This window comes from Rhinoraja longicauda, chromosome 8 (genome assembly GCF_053455715.1).
Source record: "Rhinoraja longicauda isolate Sanriku21f chromosome 8, sRhiLon1.1, whole genome shotgun sequence".
NCBI classification, from domain to species: domain Eukaryota; kingdom Metazoa; phylum Chordata; class Chondrichthyes; order Rajiformes; family Arhynchobatidae; genus Rhinoraja; species Rhinoraja longicauda.
In genome coordinates, this window is record NC_135960.1 from 52,064,699 (window position 1) to 52,089,389 (window position 24,691).

Here is a 24,691-nt window from a genome sequence, read left to right on the forward strand (position 1 = left end):
TTTATTTTGCATACAAGTCGGCTGGCTGCTCTGTCCCAGGTCTGTTCCCAGGTCTGGTCGCAGGTCTGGTAAGAACTGTATACTCTCCCTCCCTGTATCTGACCACTCCCAGCCCCTTATTCCCATATATATATAGGTACAGGTTGCTAACGATTTTAACTCCCCGTCCTATACCAACCTTTCTGTAGGAGTCATTTATGTTAAGGCTAGTTACTGTTGGCATATTATATTATTTTATCTATATACTATATATATATATACTACCCTGTTCATCTAATGGCCACCCCCAAGTGTCCAAAATAATACGGCAAGATACATCTAGATAAAATAATATAATATGCCAACAGTAACTAGCCTTAACATAAATGACTCCTACAGAAAGGTTGGTATAGGACGGGGAGTTAAAATCGTTAGCAACCTGAAATTCCAGCAGGCCATGGTATGCAGCACGCTAGTATTTGGCAAAAGGGGTCACCTAGTCCACACCTGGTCTTACCAATGTAAAGGGTTGCTGCCGACTCCAGTATCTGCTGTTCCTTGCTTCTTCACTTTATTTGATTAGTTAGTTTTCTGTTGATTATGGTATTTTGTCATACGACCTTTGTTTCTTCCAAGTAAAAATTATCTTATGTTCAAATAGCTCCAGCATCTATCTCTCAGTTCTTTCAGCCATACCATGTCCCAAGATCTCTGAGTTCCTCTAGTTCTTGCTAGGTCTCACCTCGGAATTTTGCAATCAGTAAACGTTAATGCATTACCAGTCTGAAGAAGGGTCCCGACCCAAAACGCTGTCTGTCTATTTCCTCCAGGGATGCTGCCTGACCTGTTAAGTTCCTCCAGCACTTTGTGTTTTGCTCAAGATTTTTCCAACCACAGGTTACAATAATATATCGTAGACGAAACCACAAAATTGACCCTGCATGTGTAATTTAGATTGGGAAGTGAACTTTCTTTGGCAATGACGTAGAAGTCATTTAGATCGGCAAGGGCTGATTAGGGATAATCAGCATGGTTTTGTCCATGGGATGTCGTGTCTCACAAATCTGATTGTGTTTTTCGAAGACGTGACCAAAGAGGTCGATGAGGGCAGAGCTGTAAATGTTGTATGCATGGATTTTAGTAAGGCATTTGACAAGGTTCCGCATTGTAGGCTGCTCTGGAAAGTTAGATCGCATGGGATTGGGATTCAAGGAGAAATAGCTGAATGTATAGCAAATTGGCTCCATGGAAGGAAGTAGAGGGTAATGGTGGAAGGATGCTTCTCAGACTGGAGGCCTCTGACTAGTGATGTGCCTCAGGGTTCAGTGCTGGGCCCGTTACTGTTACTACATCAATGATTTGGATGAGAACATAAAGGGCAAGATTGCTGATGATACAAAAGTGGGTGGTTTTGCAGATAGTGAAGATGGTTGTGAAAGGTTGCAGAAGGATCTGGATCAATTGGCCAGGTGGGCTGAATGGTTGATGTAATTTAATACAGAGAAGTGTGAGGTATTGCACTTTGGAACATCTAACAAGGGCAGGACCTACACATTGAATGGTAGGCCTCTGGGGAGTGTTGTAGAGCAGAGGGATCTAAGAGTGCAGGTGCATGGTTCCTTGAAGGTCGAGTCGCAGGTAGATCAGGTGGTCAAAAAGGCTTTTAGCACATTGGCCATCAGTCAGAGTATAGAGTGTAAAAGTTGGGAGGTCATGTTGCAGTTGTATAAAACGTTGGTGAGAGCGCATTTAGAATATTGTGTTCAGTTCTGAGCACCATGTTATAGGAAAGATATTGTCAAGCTTGAAAGGGTTCAGAAAAGATTTAAGAGGATGTTGCCAGGACAAGAGGGTGTAAGCTATAGGGAGAGGTTGAGTAGGCTGGGTCTCTATTCCTTGGAGCGCAGGAGGATGAAGGGTAATCTTATAAATATGTGCAAAATCATGAGAGGAATAGATCGGGTAGATGCACAGAGTCTCTTGCCCAGAGTAGGGGAATCGAGGACCAGAGGACATAGGTTCAAGGTGAAGGGGAAAAGATTTAATTGGAATCTAAAAGGTAACGTTTTCACACAAAGGGTGGTGGGTGTATGGAACAAGTTGCCAGAGGAGGTGGGACTAGTGTAGCTGGAATATGTTGGCCGGTGTGGGAAAGTTGGGCAGAAGGGCCTGTTTCCACACTGTATCACTATGACTCTAAGTCCATTACTTCAAATCCTCTGCAACTAGGCGTGTTTATTAACTGCTGGTGATTGGAGGTTGAATCCAGAATCACATCTTTAGGCCCTAATCTCTGATATTTCCGCTGAATATCTCAACATGTTTCCTTCACTGAACCTCCTCAAAGCCTACTTTTGTGACCAAAGTTTTTGTTACTGTCATGACAAGCTCTTGGGTGACTTGATATGAAACTCCTGACATGAAACCCCTTCGGATGATGCACTGTAGTGCTATTTAAATGCAAATTGTAATCAATTTCAGTGGTCATGCAAAGGGAAAAGGACGTAATGGCGATGAAGGAAATAACCATGTGGGTGACTAACTAAAAAACATGGAAAAGTAATGTATTTATTCGGTTGATTGGGTTTTTGAATGTATCCAAATGTGTACTGTGTGCAGTTTTGGTCTCCAAATTTGAGGAAGGATATTCTTGCTATTGAGGGCGTGCAGCGTAGGTTTACTAGGTTAATTCCCGGAATGGCGGGACTATCATATGTTGAAAGACTGGAGCGACTAGGCTTGTATAAACTGGAATTTAGAAGGATGAGAGGAGATCTTATCGAAACGTATAAGATTATTAAGGGGTTGGACACGTTAGAGGCAGGAAACATGTTCCCAATGTTGGGGGAGTCCAGAACAAGGGGCCACAGTTTAAGAATAAGGGGTAGGCCATTTAGAACTGAGATGAGGAAAAACTTTTTCAGTCAGAGAGTTGTGAATCTGTGGAATTCTCTGCCTCAGAAGGCAGTGGAGGCCAATTCTCTGAATGCGTTCAAGAGAGAGCTGGATAGAGCTCTTAAGGATAGCGGAGTCAGGGGGAATGGGGAGAAGGCAGGAACGGGGTACTGATTGAGAATGATCAGCCATGATCACATTGAATGGCGGTGCTGGCTCGAAGGGCTGAATGGCCTCCTCCTGCACCTATTGTCTATTGTCTATTGATAAGGTTGTTGGAATGCGTTTTCAAAACGTAAAGTGAAAACTAAACGGGCGTGCTCTTTTAATGCAAAATAATTATTACAAAAAATAATTAATAAATGTGAAAGCTTCTGTCAGTTTGGTGCCCTCGGGGTTGCAAGTTTTCCCCTGCTCATTGGTGCAGGACGTCCCACTTGCAGGAGCTGGAGGGAGGATGGATCCGGTACCGCGCGAAACTCTGCCCGGGCTCCGCCTCCTCAGCGGGAGATTCGCAGCCGGCGCGCCACTTGCTTGATTCTCCGCCTCTCTACTGCGTACAGTTTATCACTGCTTTTTAAAAATAATTTTTGAACACTTCTGCAAATAAAATGAAGAAACTTCGGGCGAAGGTAAGTGTACAAGTTTGGCACTTGCATATGAGCAGTGGGTCGACTCGGAGAACTTTCACTGCGCAGCCAGCGGATTCATTGCAAAGGCAGCTCAAATGCTCGTTTTGACAACATGAATTAAGATTATGCTTTAACATTATGCTTTGTTGGATTATGATTGTCAGGTTTTCAAATTTCTACGGTTGGAATTATTTTAGATTGTAACATCTAATCAGCCTGGTAAATGTCAACGTAACCACGAGTTGCAGGACATTAAATATGTAGTAGTTGCACTTTATTGTGCTTTGTAAAATGAGTGGTTGGAAATTTAAAATAAAATGTAGTTTTAGGGTGTAATTTTAGGGTGAAATCTCTGCATTGAACTTTGGTTTCGGGATTTAAACTGGGCGCCTGGTCATATGACAGGACTCGACGCGGGAAAAGGTCTGGGTGATTGACAGGATCCCGGGGCGCGCGGCGCGGCGGCGGAGGCGGAGGTGGCAGCAGCAGCAGCCAGTCAGTCAATGCCGCCACTTGCCTTCGTGTTGTGTCTCGCTGCAAAAACTTTGCCTGCACAGTCTGCAGGACGCCAACTCGTTAAATGGCAAATGGTACACTTCTACTCAATTGCAATTAGTCTTTTGTGGGTAACTTTTAGTCACCGATGGCCTCGAATTGACCACAAAATTTGAGCTCTTTTTGTACAAAGTTGAGTTGGGGAGCATGAATTGCTCCATCGCTGCAATAATTAACGAGTGCATGTGGTCTGCTGTGGGTAGACGTGTTGTTTAAACTACTCTCGATCGCTGAACTCGCGGCAATCTTGGAAACCGGATATAGTGGTCTGTGTTGTTCACTTAACATGTCATTCCATCCAGCTGAAACAAGTTTCCGATCTCAGAAATCACATCTTTAAAGACTTGGACTTGATTTCCAGTCTTCTAGCGTGTGCAATTTGAAAATCGTCTATAAAGAACATTTGAATCCACAAATACGAAGATTTCATTTTTAAACAGGAACTCAGATTTATTTTTGACTATTAAATTTTGAATCTTTCAGACAAGTTTGTACTTTTGTAACCTCTACATACTCACTTGTGTCGATTCCCGGTTTAGCAACGGGTTGATTTTTAAATTGTCATCCCTTTCCATTTTCTTCCCCCCCCCCCCCCCCCCCCCCCCTCCAATATCTTGGTCGTTTTCTTTATTATAACTGCATCCCTGTATCTAAATAGAACCTAGATTACCTCAAACTAAATTGTAAAGAGGTGGCCTGTTTCCCATGTTTCACTTTCTTTCCGTTTCCTTCATCATTCCACTGCCACGTTACAACTGCCTGGGCGTTAGAGGAAAGCTTTTGCTGCGTAAATGCTGATACTTGTCCGTCCTCTTAGTCCAGAATCCTTGATCTGTTCAAGAAACGTTTGTCACATTCAATAGTCTGCAATCTATAAGGTTAATACGGCCCACATCGAGAGTGATCTCATTAATTTTATTGTTTACTCTTATCCTTGAGACTTCTAAGATTTGTCGCCCATCTCCTCCCCTCATGCTTCTTAAATTCCCAAGTGAAAAGTCTGACACTTGCCATGCCCATAGTTCGAGCCATTATAGGCACTTTTTTAATGAAGATTTCTTTGCACTCAATTCTCCATCTCCCAACTCCAATCCTGAATATTTATTTAAATCACTTCCTCCTCGTCTTGAACTATGTACTTGGTGGAAATGGATTATTCTAGTTTATCCTTTCTACACCCATCATGGTCTTCCACGGTTTCAATGAGATTTAATTACTTTGGCCCATGGAGAACATACCATCTTTTCGTGCCTAACCTTTCCAGCATCCTCACGGTAGCGCAGCGGTAGAGTTGCTGCTTTACAGCGAATGCAGCGCCGGAGACTCAGGTTCGATCCTGACTACGGGTGCTGCACTGTAAGGAGTTTGTACGTTCTCCCCGTGACCTGCGTGGGTTTTCTCCGAGATCTTCGGTTTCCTCCCACACTCCAAAGACGTACAGGTATGTAGGTTAATTGGCTGGGTAAATGTAAAAATTGTCCCTAGTGGGTGTATGATAGTGTTAATGTACGGGGATCACTGGGCGGCACGGACTTGGTGGGCCGAAAAGGCCTGTTTCCGGCTGTATATATATATATATGATATGATAGATCTTTTGCATCAATCCCAATTCATTAAGGGCATCGCCTGGTCAATTCTGGTCATTTTGTCACTGCGGATCACGTATTGTTTGTATTATTATGCACCTATTTGTGTAGCTCTGGGTTCTGCATGCTATTCCAACTCCTGTCAATATTACTACCATTTTTATGGATTTGTGCACTTGCCCACCTAGGTTGCTCTGTTCCTGCACATGTTTTGGAACATTCATTGGCTCAATATTGGTTGGTATTCTGTTGGATCTGGTCTGCTGCCCAGATCAGCTGCATATGTCCCACTGCATGCTCCTTGCCTGCACCAGGTGTGCAAGGCTCTCCATGCACTTCAATGTAATTCAAGTGTATCCCCTGTGGACAATTGCCAGGGTTTGCAGAGAGCTTGCTGGCTGTGAGGCATTTTATAAACTTTTATGTTTCTGACCTACAAAGAAAGTTAAAGTCCATAAACCCCAGTAGAAAAATAAAGATAGTGGTTTGAAATACCAATAAATAACAACAAAAATTAAACCCAACCTACTTCAGACTGATTCTAGGGAGGGGAGGGATAGAAAAGTGGCACGAAGTAGGGACTGGATAAAGTCTGGCAGGTAATAGGTTAATACAGGTGAAGAGGGTTTTTTGAAAGGCAGATGGTTGGACAAAATCTAGAAATGAAAAGACGGAAAGTGTGAGGCAACGAGGTAGCATCTATGGATTGAAAAGGGCGAACAATGATCTCTTGTCACGATTGCTGCCTAGCCTGCTGTGTTCTTCCAACACTTTGTATTTTGCTCATGACTGCAGCATCTGCAGTCTCTTGTGTCTCTATAGTACTTATGTTATTGGGCCAGTAGCCAAAGGTTTTGATCATTTTTTTCAGAGCTATTGAGATGGATCCCCACCACAACAAAAGGAAAACTTGAATTCGAGTAACTTTTTTTAAAAATCTGGACTTTTTGCAAAGGACAAAATAAATCTCCGTAGCAGCCAGAGAAGGGCTAAATTTTTGTAATTAAAGCCCATCTGATCTGCTTGTGCCCTTTATTGAAGGGAATGTCCTCACCTGGCCTTGCCCATATGTCACTCCACTCCCACCAACATGGCTGAATCTGAGCTGTCTCACAGGAACAGTTACCGACGTTTAGTAAATGCTTGCACTGCCAGAAATATCCATTTCGCATGATCAAAAAATTAAGTAAAATATACATATTTAGTGTTCAGAGATACAGCATAGAAACGGGCCCTTTAGCCCACCGAGTCCATGCTGACCATCGATCACCCGTTCATACTATTTCTATATTGCCTTATTTGTTCATCCTTTCCCGACACATTAGGGCAACTTACAGAAGTCAATTAGCCTACAAACCTGCATGCCTTTGGGATGTAAAAGGAATCCAAAGCACCTGGAGGAAACCTATGCGGTCACAGAGAGAACGTGCAAACTCCACACAGGCAGCACGCACATATGTGTTTGAATCCAAATTTCTAAAGGACAGAATGGATAGTTGTATATTTTAGAGTGTTTAGTGGAGCATAAAATGAACAAGCTCACCATTGGCCAAGTGATAAATAGTTTGAATTGCGTGATTATTTTTCAGCTCCCACCTTCTTCTGGAACATGAGAGAGTGTGATGTCTTTTTTAAATTAATGTCAATTATTTTTATCCTGTTAGTGTAATCATGTTAGCAAATGCCTTGATGTGAACCAGTCACAATTACAAACTACAGAAATACTGTAAATAGACGCAAAATGCTGGAGTAACAGAGAGACAGGCAACATCTCTGATAAGAAGGAATGGGTAACATTTCAGTTGACCCTTTAAATACTGTAATGTTTTCTTACAAACTCCAGTTGTAAACCATTAAAAAAATATATATTTCAGATAATCTTGACATACTTTTCAATATGAGCAGCCAATTGAAGCATATGGCAAGTACTTTTTCTTACGACATTTTAAGATAGTAAAATGAAACCACATTGATGGAAAATGTCTTTAATTGGTGCACAATGACGAGGAAGCTAACCAAGCAAAGTTAATGTTAAATGTACAGAAATTCCGACCTGCCTTGGAGGGAATCTGGTCGTTTGTTCACTTGTCTGCAGGGCCTGAAAGCAAATGAAAGTGTAACTAACTTGATGTTAACATTTAAATAACTCCGATTTTAGGGTGTTTTTTTCCCCCGCAGAACATGTCTTTTTAATGGGAGTTTCAATTTCTGAGAGCTTAGTTTCAAAATACATTATTGAGGCAGGCCCTTCGGTATGCCGAGCCTACGCTGACAATCGATCAACCGTTCACATTAGTTCTATATTGTCCCACTTTTGCATTCACTCCTTACACGCTAGCGGCAATTTACAGAGGCCAATTAATCTACCATCCCGCATGTCTTTGGGATGTGGGAGAAAACCGGAGCACCTAGAGGAAACCCTCAAGGTACAAGGAGAATGTGCAAACTCCACACATACTGCACCCGAGGTCAGGATCTAGCCTGGGTCTCTGGTGCTGTTAGGCAGTGGTTCTATAAGCGACCCCAAAATATTAACTTGTCCCTAATTGCCACATTAGTTCAACCTGTCACAGGAATTCCCTTTGTTTCACCGACTGCCCTCCTGCAACACCCCTGCTTCCCAGACCGCCTTGGAAGAGGAAGGGCATGCTTGCCTGGTGGAGATTAACTAGATCAACGTCAAGGGGATTCAGATACAAGGAGAATGGGAAAGGCTTATTATGGAAATAGTGTTCAGAAAAAGTGGTGGGGACCTGGGACCTGCTGCCTGGAGAGAAGTGGAGGTAGAGTCCTCACTGAATATAAGCATGAACGCTGGGATTTGGGAATAACCTAAACAGCTGTGGGGGGTTTTTGTGCAGTAAAGCTCGATGGGCTCAATGGCTTGCTCCAAACTTTTTATTTTCATTTAAAAAAAAATTTGGAAAGTTATGTGAATATTTTAAAACTGGGTGGATGATAAGTTCAGTGTAGGGAACTGCCTGGAGGAATTAATGATCTTGACATTATTAGGAATTGAACTGTCAGAGTCAATTACCCAGGGCGCTTAAACCATTTCCCCTCATTTTAACTGCACGTTAATTCAGTTTCGTCACATTACCAGGTTTATTAATATCACATCAGTGCTTGCTGTTAAAGAGAAATAATCAACAGAAAGGGAGATTGATGGTCAGTTTTAATGGTCAGTGAAAGTCATGGTCTGCTTGATAAAAGCTCGCAGTTTGTGCTGTTGTGTTTGTCCTACTGCACCATAACTGCAACAAAAGATTCACTTTTCTAACTCCACGTGGGAGTCCTTAAACCAATGGTTTCAGGACTCCCACGTGGAGTTAGAAAAGTGAATCTGGTTGTTTCAACATGTACTGCATTCTCCTGCCACTAGCTCCATTGTTATCAGAAATTTTGAAAAGCAAATAAAAAATGTACTTGTGTGAAATATTCAGCAGGTTCGGCAGATCTTTGGAGAGAGAAGCAGGATTAACATTTTCGTCATTGGTGTTTCATCAGAAATGAGTTGTAACATGTATGTGCTCTGTTAAAATTTAAATAATTAAAATTAAAAAAAACATAATTTGCAACTTTAAGCGTGTTTGACTTCTATTGGAAACCTTGCATTTGATTTGTATTTGTCTGCACAAGTTGAGCTTTGGGCAATTTTTCATGCCTCGACTATGATGACGTGACTTTGGCCTTTGCAACATTACCACACTCTGACGTGCCTGCGCTGGTCTGTTGCTGAAATTCGTCCATCTAATTGCTGTTCTAATGCATGGTTGATGGGCCATTTCCCAGCCCCCTTTTCTTCCCTGCCTATTCGCCCACCATCTGCAACTCACTACATGAACACCACTTCCCGGTTTCGATTCTTATCTTTGTTTAAATCTTTTCCTGGATTGGTCCCTCTTTAATCTCCTTCGGCATTCAAAAATGTGTGACCTCATCAGTTTTCCCAAATTAAAATACTTCACCTTTGCCAATGGCTACAAAAGCCTCAAAGTTGTGGTACTCCCTCCCCAAACCCCTCAATCTCTTTAAACCATAGCTTGCATTAGCCATCTGCCTTGATCTCTGCATGAAATTCAGAATCAACTTATTCACATTTCTGTGAACCACCTTTGGGATTTTCTTACTTTGCAAGGGTAAAGACCCGATTTTTTTTAAAAATTAGGTTTTTAAAAATGTGATTATTCTGCAAGAAAATGTGCAGAGCAAGTAGTTCCCAGTTAGTGGATCAAACATTTGCATCAAGCTAAAGCTGAAGTGACCCAGCAATGCCTTGCACAGAGTTTAATGCAGTGTTGCCTTTTTTAATAGAAAAATGAGCAGTATCCTTAAATCTGAACTTGAGGCTTTATGTTGGAAAGGACGGGTTTCCTGTTTGGTGAAAGGAAGAGTGTTTCCAGGCTCATGTGTTTTTCTGATGATGAAAACCAAGTAATGATCTAAGAGGTCTAGCACGATTACCATTTCAAATGTGAGGGCCCAGTGGGGCACCAAGCATGGTTTTTTTCTGTGTTGCTTGCAGAGATCCTTGAAAAGACTTGCCGGCTGTCTTGTCTGTTGGAAGCAGCGCTACAACCTTTGGGTCAGAGTATAAATACAGCCTGTCTGTGACCTATTTTCTTTAGTTTGTTCAATTCTCGCCATGGGACAGCTGTCGGTTACATTGATACGAGAGCGAAAATTGGGTGATTTGCAGCTTTTATACTTACGATTTTTTTATTTAATTGCATATCGTAGATGTGTCTGAAACTGGGAACTTTTATTCTGCGCACAAGTGTAAAACCCTCATCCGTATTACAAGAAAGAAAAGAGTTCAAAATGTTTTATCTTTAAAAAAAATCTATCTGCGAACCACTGGGAGCTCTGTGTACAATGAGTTTTAATAAACAATTTTATTTCTGTGTGATTTGCAATGGTGGAGAACGAGAGTTTGAAGTTTCATTTGATTTGCATTCAGGCCATGTTGCTACTATCACAGATTAGCCGGGTTGTCAGTATTCCAGCTGGTATTGCAGATTTCTGTATGGAACAATAAAACTTTATCTGCTACTTTGGTTTCTCAAACTAACCAAAACATGCTGTTTGAATATCGAATAAGCACAACTGATGATAAATATCTACAAATCTCAAAGCCAGTCTGCAAAGCTCAAATAAATTGGCTCCACATTCCATTTACATAGTACAAAGCAGATTCAGAGTAGGACTGTGTGTTATGCTAAGTGAATTCCTTGCAATTCGTATCATTAAAACCTGACACTAAAATAAATTATTTAAAAGGTATTCAAGATTGTATTTTTTTTTCTCTCTTGCAGCAGATAGACCTTTCTGGAAAGGAAGAATTTAAAGACTTCAGAAATGTAGCATTGGTTCCCATGGAAACATCATCATCAGATGATAGCTGTGATAGTTTTGCTTCAGACAATTTTACGAACAGTGTAAGTGTAATTTAAGATTGTGAATGCAAAAGAAGTCGACTACAATTACCTGTAATATGATAGTTGCTATACTATAACAAGTTTTCTATTTCTTCTCAGAAATCTAAATTCAGAACAGAGATCCTGACAGATGAACTGGCTCGGATTTTTAATGAGGATTCTGATGATAATGAATCATTCGATGGGTTTCCTGAAAGTGACCTCAAAGATGTAATGGAAGCCATGGTATATTGAGCACTGAAACTTCTTTAGATAAACTGAACTTTATTTATCTTTAATCTTTTTGAAGTACGGTGATAACGTTCCCGTTTTCTAATAATCTGCCTGAAAGACATTATTCGGATTCAGTGGCTCAAATATTTTGCCATAATTATACCCTCTATGCTGCTTTTAAAACTGTTTTTATCACAGTATGTGTTGTAAACAGTGTGACGTGTGGAATGTTTTTTTATGCTTTCTCCTGTGCCTTTTGTTAGGGTCGGAATAAACTAGAGAGAAGGGTCCCTGGAGTTGTTTGCAATTTCCCTTTCCTGGTATTCCACTCATTACAGTAATCTGAAAGCAGTTTTTTTTGCCAGTAAAGTATAATTAAAGTTATGCTAATTTTACATCCTGCTTCTGAAGACTGGATTCTGAAATTATCTTTTGTTTGTGGCTTTTATGATATTCAAAGAAAACTAGAGTTGAAATGTGTCCATTATTTAGGCTTGCAGTTTTTGGGTATGTTCTCTCCAAATGTGAATACTGCTTTTTGTTAAGGAAATCTGATATATCATTTGTTTGTTTTGTAGAGTGTTAAATCTGAATCCGAGGAGGAAATGAGTGATGAAGATATTGAAAAGATTCCCAGAACACGAAGCAGACGTTCTTTTCCATTGCGCGTGGCTTTCCGATTTCCATCTCGGAAAAACAAAAGCGTATCTATGCCAGTCTCCACTGTTGCCTTAAGCAACGACTCAGCTTCTGAATCTGATTCCGACCTTGATGAACCCCGAGGATCAAACTTTCTAGAAAAGAGAGCTCTAAACATTAAAGAAAACAAAGCCATGGTAAATGCTGCACTTATTCTAATTTACTTGCTCACTGGCTCGAATAGATTATCTCCCCCCCCCCCCCCTCCTTGAAGCAACTGGCTAGTTGGGCCAGAGCAAGTTTAGTTGAGGGTTATCTACATCGCTGTAAGTCTGTAGTCAGATATTGTCAGAAGTAATAAAGTTCAACTAAGATGCAGTTTTACTGCAATGCAGCAGTTTCAGGGGCATTGTTTTATTATATACCTATTGTAGATCAGTTGCTTATTCATAGAAAATCCAGCACAGAAGAGGACAATTCATGTAACGGTTAGCTGGTGTGTGATGTTTCTGTTGTATGAGAAAATGCTGTGTAGGATGTTATCTTCTAGTTTTTTTAAATGATATCTAAACCATTGGAAGTAGGATAGATGATTGCTAATTGCCTGATTTATGTGAATATTGTGAATGAGTTTACTATATTAGTTAGTTGGAGATAATATGACTGAAGTAACTTCTCATCTTGGTTGTTCCCTGGGCGGGAGGTGTTTGAACTAGCTTGTGTCAAGTCTGAGGTCTGACATATGAAGAACTAAGGGAGATGGATGTAGTTCATCGCAACCTGATCCAGCCATCTTCTCCCCCCACCCCCCTGTGATTTTAGAAAGTGGTCCATATCGCATTTTTTTCTCATAACACAAAGTCGTATCTGCCCACACAGTGAAAAACGCATTGTTTCATAATGCGAAGGTTGCTGATAGAGGTGCAAGGATCTGAGCATCTTGTACCTAGATTGGAACCATTGGGCTTTTCTTTCTGTATTGAGAGTGCAAGGCATGATTTCTCTATTTGGAGATGATTCATAATTTGGGGGTACTGTGAACTGCAAAGAAAGTAGTAGTCGTTGCAGGTTATAGAAGCAGGATCTATGATGGAATAGGAAGAAATGCGACAGGTGCAATTTAATGCAGACAAACATGAGAAATGAGAGCCGTGTAAAATAACGAGTACTGTAAGAAAAGGAATGTGGGAACATGGGGTTGGGGTGTATGTGCACAAATCTTTGAAATGTCAGGGTAGTATAAAACTGGTTAATAAGGCATGTACAATTCTAGCCTTTATCAATAGGGGCATTGAATTAAATGCCACACTTGGCCTTTGTAAAACACTGATCCGTTCACAACCAGAGAATGTGAAGGTGTTAGCATCTAAAAGAGACTGAAGAGAATGTTTTTTAGGATGAGCAACAACTATTGTAAGGGCGGAACAAAGAGCACGGTAATCTTTGTTTTGAGAGAAGGCTGAGTGGATCTTTGCTGTGATTATATAAAGTGCTGAGCAACCGGGACAGGGAATAATAGAGGGTTTTCCTGTTTGGAATGGTCAAGACTAGAAGTCCTGGGTATAAAGAAAAGGGGGAAGACATTTGGACAAGTACATCATTAGGAAAGGTTTAGAGGGGACCCAAAACATCTCCTGCAGCGGTCAGCAGTGAACGCTGGCGACGGCCATCTTGTTGGACCCTCTGCCGCCGCACTGCACCACGGGAGGAATGTCAGGCGCGGGGCACGTCGGGACGGGCGCTGGTCCTCCCGCTGATCCTCCTGGGGGTGGGGGGGGGCGTATTTATTAAAGTTTATTAGATAAATTGTTTTAAAAAAGTAACAAAAAGCAGCATCTCTGGAGAGATGGAATGGGTGACGTTTCGGGTCGAGACCTTTCTTCAGACCTGGACTAGTTGGGCTGTATGATGCGCGTCTGATGCAAATTCTATAACTTAAGGCAAAATTGTCTTTAAAAGTAATGAATACATTGATGTAAAATTTTATTTACAATTTGTTTTTATTAAAGCTGGCTAAACTGATAGCGGAGTTGAAAACCGTGCCAGGGCTCATTCCACGAAGACTTTCTGTTCAAGCGACTCCATCAGTAAGTGGTTACTGGGCATGTTTGTTTGTACTAAACAGTTCAGAAATGTCGTCGTAATTGTTGCAAGCAGTGCCCATTTAACCATTTTTACAATTTTGATATTGTATGCAATCGTCAGCACCCTGAACTGAAGTTGGATGGAATGCACTTCAGATCAGTAGAGGTGTCTCTCTAAAAGATTATCGAATAGTGCATAACAAACTTTTTTTAAGTCTACAAATTGTATATTTAAAACAAATATTAAAATAAGGTCAAAATTTCAGAATGTACATGAAGTTAACTTTAGCAGGATTTTAAAAAAAAAAGCATTATTACAATAATTGTGTATAATATTCTGGATGTCCTTTGCAAAATTAATTGTGGTTTGCCTTCTTTAGAAACCCAAACGTCCACCGAGAAATTCTTTAATTGAAGACGTTTCCAGACACAATCCTGAGCGCAGTGCTCGACCTCACACTCGGTCAAGATCCTTGGTCGACGGCCCTCCTTCTCCATCATTTGAGCAAGAAGATAATGTCAGCTTTATGAGGAAAAGAAAGTTTCTAGATAATGACTTCTCTGAGGTAGAGCCATTAAGTCATTTGTGCTGCTATTAACAACACCTTTCATGGTGCACTGACTTTGCCAGCTTAATCTGCATTTCTGGTGGTCACTTGTAAAGTCTAATAACCTTTACAGTTAAAGACTTCATGTTCATAAAAATTATAAGAGATCTATTCCAGTGGTTCTGCAGTGACTGCAATTAAGCACTTGGGAATAAATGCCTCATTAAGAAATATTGAAATATTGAACGTCAATATATTTTGTTTTGAAGCACTGTGTAGCACTTGAGGTTGTAGGTTAGCAGGCAATTTTAAAACCAGCATGTTGAAACATTTGGTCTTGAGTATTAGTTTATCCAATAAAAGCATGATATGATAGCTTTAACAATTTAAACAATAGTTTGCAGGGAAATATTTTAGTTCATCCTTATTTCACATTTATCAATTAGGGCTAATTAAATTAATACATTAATTTTGCACAGACTGCTCATGTAAGCAATTTTGTGCCCTTTTCAACTGCATACTAATTTTGCAGCCCATAAGTCGCTTCATCAGAAATAACACCTGCTTCTACCTCTTAACATGCATTGCCCCTCAGCCCGGCCTTTATTGCCTCCTTGTTGTATTATTCCACTGCCAGCTTCCCATTGTCCAGAAACCTAAGCTCAAACACAACTACAATCTATCTAAAATGGTTGGTCATCTTTTATCGACCGTGGGAACTTCCAATGACACTTAGTCTTGTTTAAAGCCTCATTTATATGAAAGCTATGTTTCATCACCTCTGAGTGTTTTAGACTCTGTTAACCTCCATTGTTCGGCCTTCTGCACCCAGTACTGTAGAAAGTCCTGATTTACCCTTTTTATTACTTTTATTTTAATGCACTCTTTTAAAAAAATGTACTGACCAAACTATTATTTCACGTTTTCCACAGTGTCCTAAGTTTCATTTTATCTAGTTATGCATTTGTGGTGCAGATTGTGGGCATCAAATATGTCACATAAATTAAGTTGCCTTTTATATACAAACTAGACCAAGTGGACCCGTTGGGCCCAAACCTCTCCTGCATTGTTGCAGCACCCTCCCCTCCCCCCCTTTCCCCCTTCCCCCTTTCCCTCTCCCCTTTCCCTCTCCCCCTTTCCCTCTCCCCCTTTCCCTCTCCCCCTTTCCCTCTCCCCCTTTCCTTCTCCCCCTTTCCCTCTCCCCCCTTTCCCTCTCCCCCCTTTCCCTCTCCCTCTCCCCCTTTTCCCTCTCCCCCTTTTCCCTCTCTTCCCTTTCCCCCTCCCCCCTTTCCCCCTTTCCCTTTCCCCCCTTTCCCCTTCCCCCCTTTCCCCTCATAGTTCTCCCACAAGAGGAAACAAATCAGGATTTAGTGATACATTTTCATTGAGTATCCTGTAGTGGGTGCGGTCACCGCGGTAATCAGGCCAGACGCCAGGTGAGTAGTTAATATACTTTATTACCTAAGGCACCAAACACCGCACTCAAGAACTCGTGAGTCGACACACCCAAAACCTTTTATAGTCCCAGACCACCTGACCCAAGGGAACTGACCCAGGAAGTGACCTAATCCCTCCCGTCCACTGAGTGCTGAGTGGAATGACCAAGGGAGTGGCCTAGCCCCCGGGCGCCGCCACAATCCTCTCATTCTTCTAAGCCCTATCAGATACAAACCTAGCCAGTCCAAACTGTTTCTTTGTAAGACTAACAAAATATACAGCACTTCAACTGTGGTCTCACAAATACCCTCCGTAGCAGAAGCATAATATCCTGACTTTTGCATTCAATCTCATTGGGCATAATCAATAATATTCCGTTAAATAATATCCACGGGAAATTGAATCCCGCTAGTTTTCCTAATTACTTGCTGTATTTGCAATTTGAGAATCATTCTCATGCACCCAGATCTCTGCATTTTGTGCTCTTTCATCTCTTGGATAATGTCCTTTTATATTCTTACTGCCACAATTTCACACTTTCTCATGTTGAAACTCAATATGCCGGATCTTTGCCCACTCGTTTAATCTTATCTGTATTCCTTTTTTAATCTCCTGTTGTCCTTTCTCCACTAAAGCTACTGCTTATCTTTACGTCATCAATAAAATTAACAATGGTACCTTATTGTGCCTGCCTCCAAGTCATTTATACACATTGTAAAAAGCTGAAAGTGCAACACTGATCGCTGTAGAGCACCTTGATAAATCTTGTAAATTAGAAAAAGACCCAGTTCTGCTGAGGTATCTTGCCAGAGGACTGAACCCAGCATCAAGAATTTTTATTTCTTCAACCTCACTGCATCTAAAGTCACTTTTGTGAAATGTATTTGATACTTAAATTCTCACAATGCATTTAAAAAATACATGTTCTCTAGCTTTGTGAGGATAGGTTTTGTTTTAGTTAGGCCAGCATCATGGCGCAGCTGTCTCCCAGCGCCAGAGACACCCTGGGTTTGATCCTGATTTTGGCTGCTGTCTGCACGGAGTTTGCACATTCTCCATGTGGCCGCCTGGGTTTCCCCCACATGCTCCGGTTTCCTCCTACATCCTAAAGACATGTAGGTTAATTGGCCTCTATAAATTGTCCCTGGTACGAAGAGAGTGGATGAGAAAGCAGGATAACATACTAGTTTTCCTGGTGAACAGGCAGTGGTGCAGCAGTAGAGTTGCTACCTTGCAGCGACAGACATCCTGGGTTTGATCCTGACTTGGGCTGCTGTCTTAGTGGAGTTTATATGTTCTCTCTGTGACCGCATGGTTTCCTCTGGGTGCTCCAGTTTCCTCCCACACTCTAAAGATATACAGGTTTGTAGGTTAATTGGTTTTGGTATAAAAATTGTAAATTGTCCTTAGTGTGTAGGATAGTCCAGTGTGGTCGCTGGTCAGTGTGGACTCAGTGGACCGACCGTAGGGCCTGTTTCTGCACTGTTTCTCTAAAGTCCAGGCATGTGAATTTTCCACGTTTCCACGGATTTCTGCGTTTTTAAAATCCTTTTTCCACGCTTTTTGCATGATTTCCGTGTTTTTCACTTTGCCAAAATCGCGTTTACCAACGGAGAAATCGGATCGAAAAAAAGAAAGAAACGATGTATAGCAGCGTTTCTCAACCGGGGTGCCCCAGAACACTAGGGTTCAACTAAAGATCGCTTGGGGTTCCGCGTGAAATAGCCACTAATTGAAACCCAGACAAAATTACGAGCCTACTTGAAATCCTCCCGCCCTGGAAGTCTCCCTGAAAATGTGGCACCTAGGCTGGGCAAGGCAGCCAATCTCGATCTCATCGGGACTTCCACGGCCGATCGGTGGGTTGAATTTGCGACCTGCGGCCAGGGCTCTGGAACTCCAGCTCAGCTGGAGCCGGCACATCTATCCCCATAGCCGACTTCCTTGGCTGGTTGGATATACCAGCAAAGCTCTGGACCAAGAGTGCCAGAAAATCAGTGGTGGAACTGTAATGAGTAAATATTAAATTTAAGTGCAAGATTATATAACTAAATTAATTAAATAATAAAAATGTTATTAGTTTACAGTGACATATTCACATTATTTTGTGATGATTGTTTTTACCTTGAAATGCACTAAAAGAGGCTTGAAAATGGTAATTTTGTGTTAATTTTCCAAAAAATTTTTTTGACCCCCGCTCTGCTCTTTTCTGCTCTTTTTTTTCAACCTCACTCACATGCCTGAACGTCTAATGCAGGTGTTTGCCTACCCTCCTATATCCCCAAGACCTTGTTTGTAGGTTAATTAACCACCATCTTCCTGTTTTCCCATAACATGAGCATATGGCCAGGGGCCTGAGGGGTATGCAAGGAAGAATAACTTTCAGAGTTAACTGGAAGTCAGAAATAGAAATGTTGGGATTACTGAAGCATCATTACGAGCTTCTATACTTTGTCAGCCTTGTTTTATGCCTTTTCTGATTGGCAGAGTAGTATTTTGGGGCTGCAATGTAGAACATTGAAAAGTACAGGAACAGGCCCTTCAGCCCACAGTGCCTGCATGATTCCAAGATAAAATTATTCTGATTTATATTTGCCTTGCATGTTTATTGAATGCTATACGATCATTCTGAAGAAGGGTCCCGACCCAAAATATCTCAATGTTCTTCAGAGCTGCTGCCTGACCTGCCGAGTTATTTCAGCACTTTGTGTCTTTTTTTAGTATACAATCCTAAACTGCCTGTGGCTGAATGCCAATCACATCTGTGTATTTGCACACGTGAATGCTTTGTGCAGACAAAAGTGTAAACTTGGGACCATTTAATTAATTTTTCAGCGATTAGATTAGCAGTCTGAATAATTATTTAATGTTGTTTCAGGCAATCTGTAGATTGCCGAGAGGTTGGTGAGCTGTGGAGTGATGCTGACTTATCTGGCTTCTCTGTCTACACTCAGGTGGATGTGCCTCTTCGCAGAAGAAGCCGACCCAGCATACTTGCCATCCCACACGTCGTGCGACCAGTTGAAAACATCACTCCAGAGGAGTTGGAAAATATTTCTTTCTCAGCTAAAGAGAAGGTTTATAATCGAGCTATCGTAAGTTTTTGTTTCTCGTGGTATGGATATAAAAACAAGAGGATATAAGGTTAAGGTGAGGGTAAAGGCAGTTTTAAAAAGAGCTTTTCTGTTCTGCATGCAGTGGTTGCTATGTGGAACTTGCTCCCTGAGGTAGTAGTGTAGGCAGTACATGGGTAGGAAAGGTTTAGAGGGAGATGGGCCAAATGCTGGCAAATGGGGCATTTTGGGTGGCATGGACGAGTTCATAAGTTCTAGGAGAAGAATTAGGCCATTGGGGCCAAGTCCGTTGTGCGCAAGTCTGATTTGGTTGTGGTGAAATCAGATATTTTCTGTGTTATAAGGGGCATGGCGAAGGATAGGGACCTACTGGGGGCAAATGTGATTAGCGTAGATGGGCAGTAAGGTCAGCTTGTATATGGTGGGATGAAGCACCCATTCATGAGCTGTAAACTCTGACTGTTCTCGGAGCTTTCTTCTGCATTTCTAATTTTTGTTGGGTACAGATGGCTTTGTTGTGCTATGTGTTTATGGGACATTATCACATTTGACAGGAAACTGGGAGACCCAATCCTTTTAATCGATAAAATATGATGTGTAATGTTTGAGCTAGGTTTTTTTTTAAATAAACTCGAGCATTTTCACTGCCGGCCTTTCAGGTTTGCTCTGTAATTTGTTTCTCATCAACTATTGTGGGTTTGCTAAATAGCAGCTCTTGCAGGGTATAAATCTGCAAAATACTTTTCAATGTTTTCTTTCAGTAGTTCATGTGGGCAGTGTGACTACCCTTAAATAGTTTTTCCAAGGGTAAATGGCTAATACCATGATTTTGATCCAGTAAAGATGCAAATAATTGTAGATGCAAGTAAGATTTGACACATAACATTAAGGTGAAACTGCTGTGACACTTAACCCCAGGTCCTTATTCTGCACAGTCATGTCTTCCAATTTGAAAGAGGAGGACTATTTATTTTATTATCACACTTACAATTACCACACATCTATACAATTTGCATTGAACACATTTTTTTCTGATTTAATTTTAAAACAATGTTGCATTTGACTTTTATGTTAAAGTGGCAAGACCTAGATTCAATTATGGTGTTAAAGCCAAGTTGCAAAGGTGAATTTGTTTTTAAATGTGAGGAAAATTCTTTTGATTATTTTTAATTCTTGTTGGTTTTAAAAGATCTTTCTCTTTGCCCGACACTTCCTCTGAGCCCCCCTCCCCACCCCCGTCCCAACAATTTTTCATTGTTGTTTTTGTGTTCTTTGCAGTACAGAAATTTTTTAAGCAATTTTGTTTTTCCTCAGAAGAAACATATCTGTAAAATGTTGGAAAGCATTACCATGTGCTGAACATGAACAGTAGTGAAATCAGCTGCATAAAAGTTGATTTAAACAAAAGTCTGTGGACAAGGGAGCAGGAAGGATTTCTCCAGTCTATACATAATGCCCTTTTCTTCAGGCATATCAAGGTGGCATGGTGGCGCAGCGGTAGAGTTGCTGCCTTACAGCACCAGAGACCCGGGTTCGATCCTGACCACGGGTGCTGTTTGTACGGAGTTGTAGGTTCTCCCTGTGACCTGCGTGGTTTTTTTCAGAGATCTTCAGTTTCCTCCCACACTCCAAAGACGTACAGGTTTGTTGGTTAATTGACCTGGTGTAAATGTAAAAATTGTCCCCAGTGTGTGTGGGATAGTGTTAGTGTGCGGAGATCGCTGGTCGGCGCGGACTCTGTGGGCCGAAGGGGCGGTTTCTGCACTGTATCTCTAAACTAAACTAAACATCGTACCTTTGACGTTCACAGACATTCAAGCCAGCATAAAATTGTTAAATTTATTTATTAATTATAACATGACATGATTAAGGACTTGCAAAAATGAATACAACAACAAAAGGGACTAATTAAACCAAATTGAGCTCAAAATTAAATCCAAATATTAAAAGCCACACTTGAAGTCGTTTTTAATAAAATGCTGTTCTTTCCTCCAGCAGCAAATCTCTTGCATTCATTGTGGGCAGGTTTTGCAGACGGATCTGTGAGAATTGGGGCTGTCTGACACAGCCCAGTCCTGCGGGTGGTACTCTTTTGCTGTACAGCCTGTGGTTGGGAATAGCCCATTGTAGTTATCAGCTGGCAAATGCAGGTGGAGGTATTTACCCACTCAGTATTTTTTCTCCACTGTTTGGGTATTGTCTCATTCTGCTGTCTGATGTGCTCTAACAAAACCAACATTTGTGAAGATTCGTTGAAACAATTTCACTGAATGTATTACTAAAGGCGATGAAGTGTCCCTTTCTCACTTGTAGCCATTGATATTTCTGTGATATGCTGTTGTTTATAATCTTGGTATGTTTTAGAAAAGTAAAGGTTATGCCAACAGAAAAATGAATGTACGTTTTCTCTCCTTCAGGGTTCAACTTGCCACCAATGCCGTCAGAAGACAATTGATACAAAAACAAATTGTCGCAACCCAGAATGTGTTGGTGTCCGCGGACAGTTTTGTGGCCCATGTCTTCGTAATCGCTATGGCGAACTCGTTAGGAATGCTTTATTAGATCCTGTGAGTATTAAGTTGCTTTATCAATGTGGTGGTTGTCAAGCTATTTGACTATTATTAAAAGGTGATTTTCTTATTATTATCATTCTTGTTAATTGTAAAGCTGTTAATTAAGATTGAAAATAAAATCATGGCTTTCATTGCTTGACCAAGAAGCCTCAATGCCTTTCCCCAAAAGATATTTCTCTGAGGTTCATTGTTTTAGAATAACAAAGCAAAAGGGCCTATTTGGATTTATTAGTTGTGAAACTCATTCAGATTGTGTTCTTCTAGCGGTAAATAATGTGGCCTTTGTTAGTGATTTCATTGAATATAAACTGCATTGTTTGTTATTAGAGAGGTCATTTAAGATGGATCTCGGCAGCAAAATAAACAGTGGGACACTTGGGTGAAAAATCCTGTGGGCAAAAAACTTGTGGAGGTTTCACACTTCTGTATCTTTAATTCCTCCTCCAGAATTGGCAGTGCCCTCCTTGCAGAGGGATCTGCAATTGCAGTTTCTGCCGACAACGTGAAGGACGTTGTGCCACGGGTGTTCTTGTTTACCTGGCCAAGTATCATGGCTACGACAACGCCCACGCTTATTTGAAGAGGTGAGCTTAACATTATCATTTTTTTAATCTTTTACAAATCTTTTTATATGCTACATTTTAACTCATGAAAGCTTTTTTTTTCCTCAGCCTGAAAAAAGAACTTCAAGTAGAAGACTGAAGCAATTTATTGACAATGAAACATATTGAATAGCTTGTTTACCTTATGATTCACACCATTTAATTTTTTGCTAAATGATACAAACTCTTACAAATAACTACAGTTTTAGAGAAATCTTTATATTTTTGTCTTTTGCCACTAAATCAATGATCAAGTGGTTCTGGAGTGAGGGGAGAGGGTTAACAATTTTGCATGTAGTCTTAAAGGTGTCTTAGCAGTTTAGTTTGAACTACCATTGGTGTTTCTTACCATTAACATCTTAATTATTTGCACAACGACATGCTGTTTGTTACAGCAGGTAAATCCTTCATTCTACTCAATCTACTTAAATCTTCTAAGCTATTGTGCTTTGAAATATCCAGTTGCTCAGTTTGTAAGTTTCAAATCATCACTATTTCAGACAGAGACTAATTGCATCATTCTCTTAAATCACAACGGGCTAAAATGTAACTAGGATGACTAACGTTTTAAAAATACAGCTGCCATTTAGAAAAAATCAATTTTGAAATAACATTTGAATGAACTATTCATGGCTTTATCAATTATCAGTCTAGCAATTGACCTTGTCGGTATTCACACGCTTAGTTTTGCAGTGGAGCAGCTATTAAATCATATGCAGGAGGTGGGGAGGGGTCATAGCCACTTCACTGCACAGGGTGGAAGTGGCAAGTGAAAAACATTTTTTTGCAATTCTGCCTTCTGCCTCCCCCATTATGCTTGCATTGTGTGTGAAGGATTTACATCACAAAATGCACTCTAGTTGAAGCCATACAAAATTTGAGATAATTTGCATCTAAAAGGTACTTGAATGCCTGGGAAGGAGGGAGAAGTACTGGTCTTTTGCATTTTAATGCTATGTTTTCCCACTTGCACCATGGTAGAAATGGTATTACGTGGTCTAATGCTGGCTATTTGCACTCTAAAAGATGAATTTAAGCAGAAGCCATACGTCGGATCAGAAAGCACTTGTTACCAGGTTGGTGTCTTTATGAGTATAGTGAAATGGTCAAAATATATTTTAATAAAAAATGTTTTAAATTTCATATACTTGAACATAGTGATTACTTGTATTTTTACTGCAATCTATAACATGGTGACAGTGATGGAGAATTGTTTCTGCGTACCTGAAAGGGATTGTTTTCATGATTGGATAGATTCCAGGTTCTTGGAGCAATCCTTCCTAACAATTTCAATCAATGTGCCGCTTATTCTTAATCCCAGGCAATTCTGGAGGGAGCACGGATTCCAATGTGCAAATGTACTGTTTCCTGGTATGATGGTGCAGGCAAAATAAAGGAGGCAAGTGAGGAACTCGGCAAGTCAGGCAGAATCTGTGGAGGGAAATGGACAGTCAGCATTTTGGACAAATACTTTTCATCTCGGCAGAGTGGAGGAGAAATAGCTAGTATAGAAGTAGGTGGGGGAAATGCAGTATCACCCCACCCTTTCCTCTCCCCCTTACAGAGGTAGAGTGCCTTAGTTGCCTTTTACCCCACCAGCCTCTGCATCCAGCACACCACTCTTAAACATTTCTGTCACGACAATACAACCCCCGCCACCTGTCTCATCTTCCACTCTCCCCATGACACCTTGGTTTGCTCACCCTTGTCCTACCCTGGCACATTCACTGTAGGTGTAACACCTGTCCCTACACCTCTTCCCTCCCCTCCATACAAGGACCTAAACAGCCTTTCCAGGTGAGATGGATTCACTTGTACCTCTTCCAATCTTCTGCTCTTTCCACAGTGGCCATCTGGATCTCCTGGTTGCCAGCCATTTTACTTCCCATTTCCACACCAACTTGACTGTTTTCATTCTTCTACACTTCCAGGTAGCAGCCAAACAACAACTAAAGAAACCACACCTTGTTCACATTGGTTGTCAACAACCCAACGGCATAAACATTGAATTCCTCAATTTTGGGTAACCCGCACCCCCTTCTGCTGCTGACCACTCCTCTCCTTCCAGACTGCAAGCAATAGTCCAGAGTTGTGGACATAGCCCAGACTATCACACAAACTAGCCTCCCTTCCATCAACTCCATCTACCCTTCACACCGGCTCGGTAAGGCTGCCAGCATAATGGAAGACCAGTGTAACCCCTCTTCCATTTGGCAGTAGGTACAGAAATGTGGAAAAAACACACCTCCAGATTTGGGAACAGTTTCCTCCCAGCTGTTATCAGGCAACTGAACAGTCTTCACATCAGCTAGAGCATGGGCCTCCAAACTTTTCAGCATGAGAGCCACATTTTATATATTTGGCACATTTTTGCGGGCCGTAGGAAAAAATGAAATGCTAGTTTTATAAACTTAATGAACTCAAAAAAGTTTAGAC

General features: G+C 41.1%; 1 protein-coding gene across 1 annotated transcript; it reads left to right on the forward strand.

Moving 5' to 3' along the window:
- Positions 1–3,386: 3,386 nt before the first annotated feature.
- On the forward strand, positions 3,387–22,834 carry cdca7a (cell division cycle associated 7a). The gene is made up of 10 exons (XM_078404532.1): positions 3,387–3,506; positions 10,963–11,085; positions 11,185–11,310; positions 11,877–12,134; positions 13,947–14,024; positions 14,402–14,587; positions 18,961–19,101; positions 21,498–21,647; positions 22,101–22,237; positions 22,325–22,834. The coding sequence occupies exons 1-10, from the start codon at positions 3,486–3,488 to the stop codon at positions 22,353–22,355; spliced, it is 1,251 nt and encodes a 416-aa protein (XP_078260658.1). The 5' UTR covers positions 3,387–3,485; the 3' UTR covers positions 22,356–22,834.
- Positions 22,835–24,691: the final 1,857 nt, after the last annotated feature.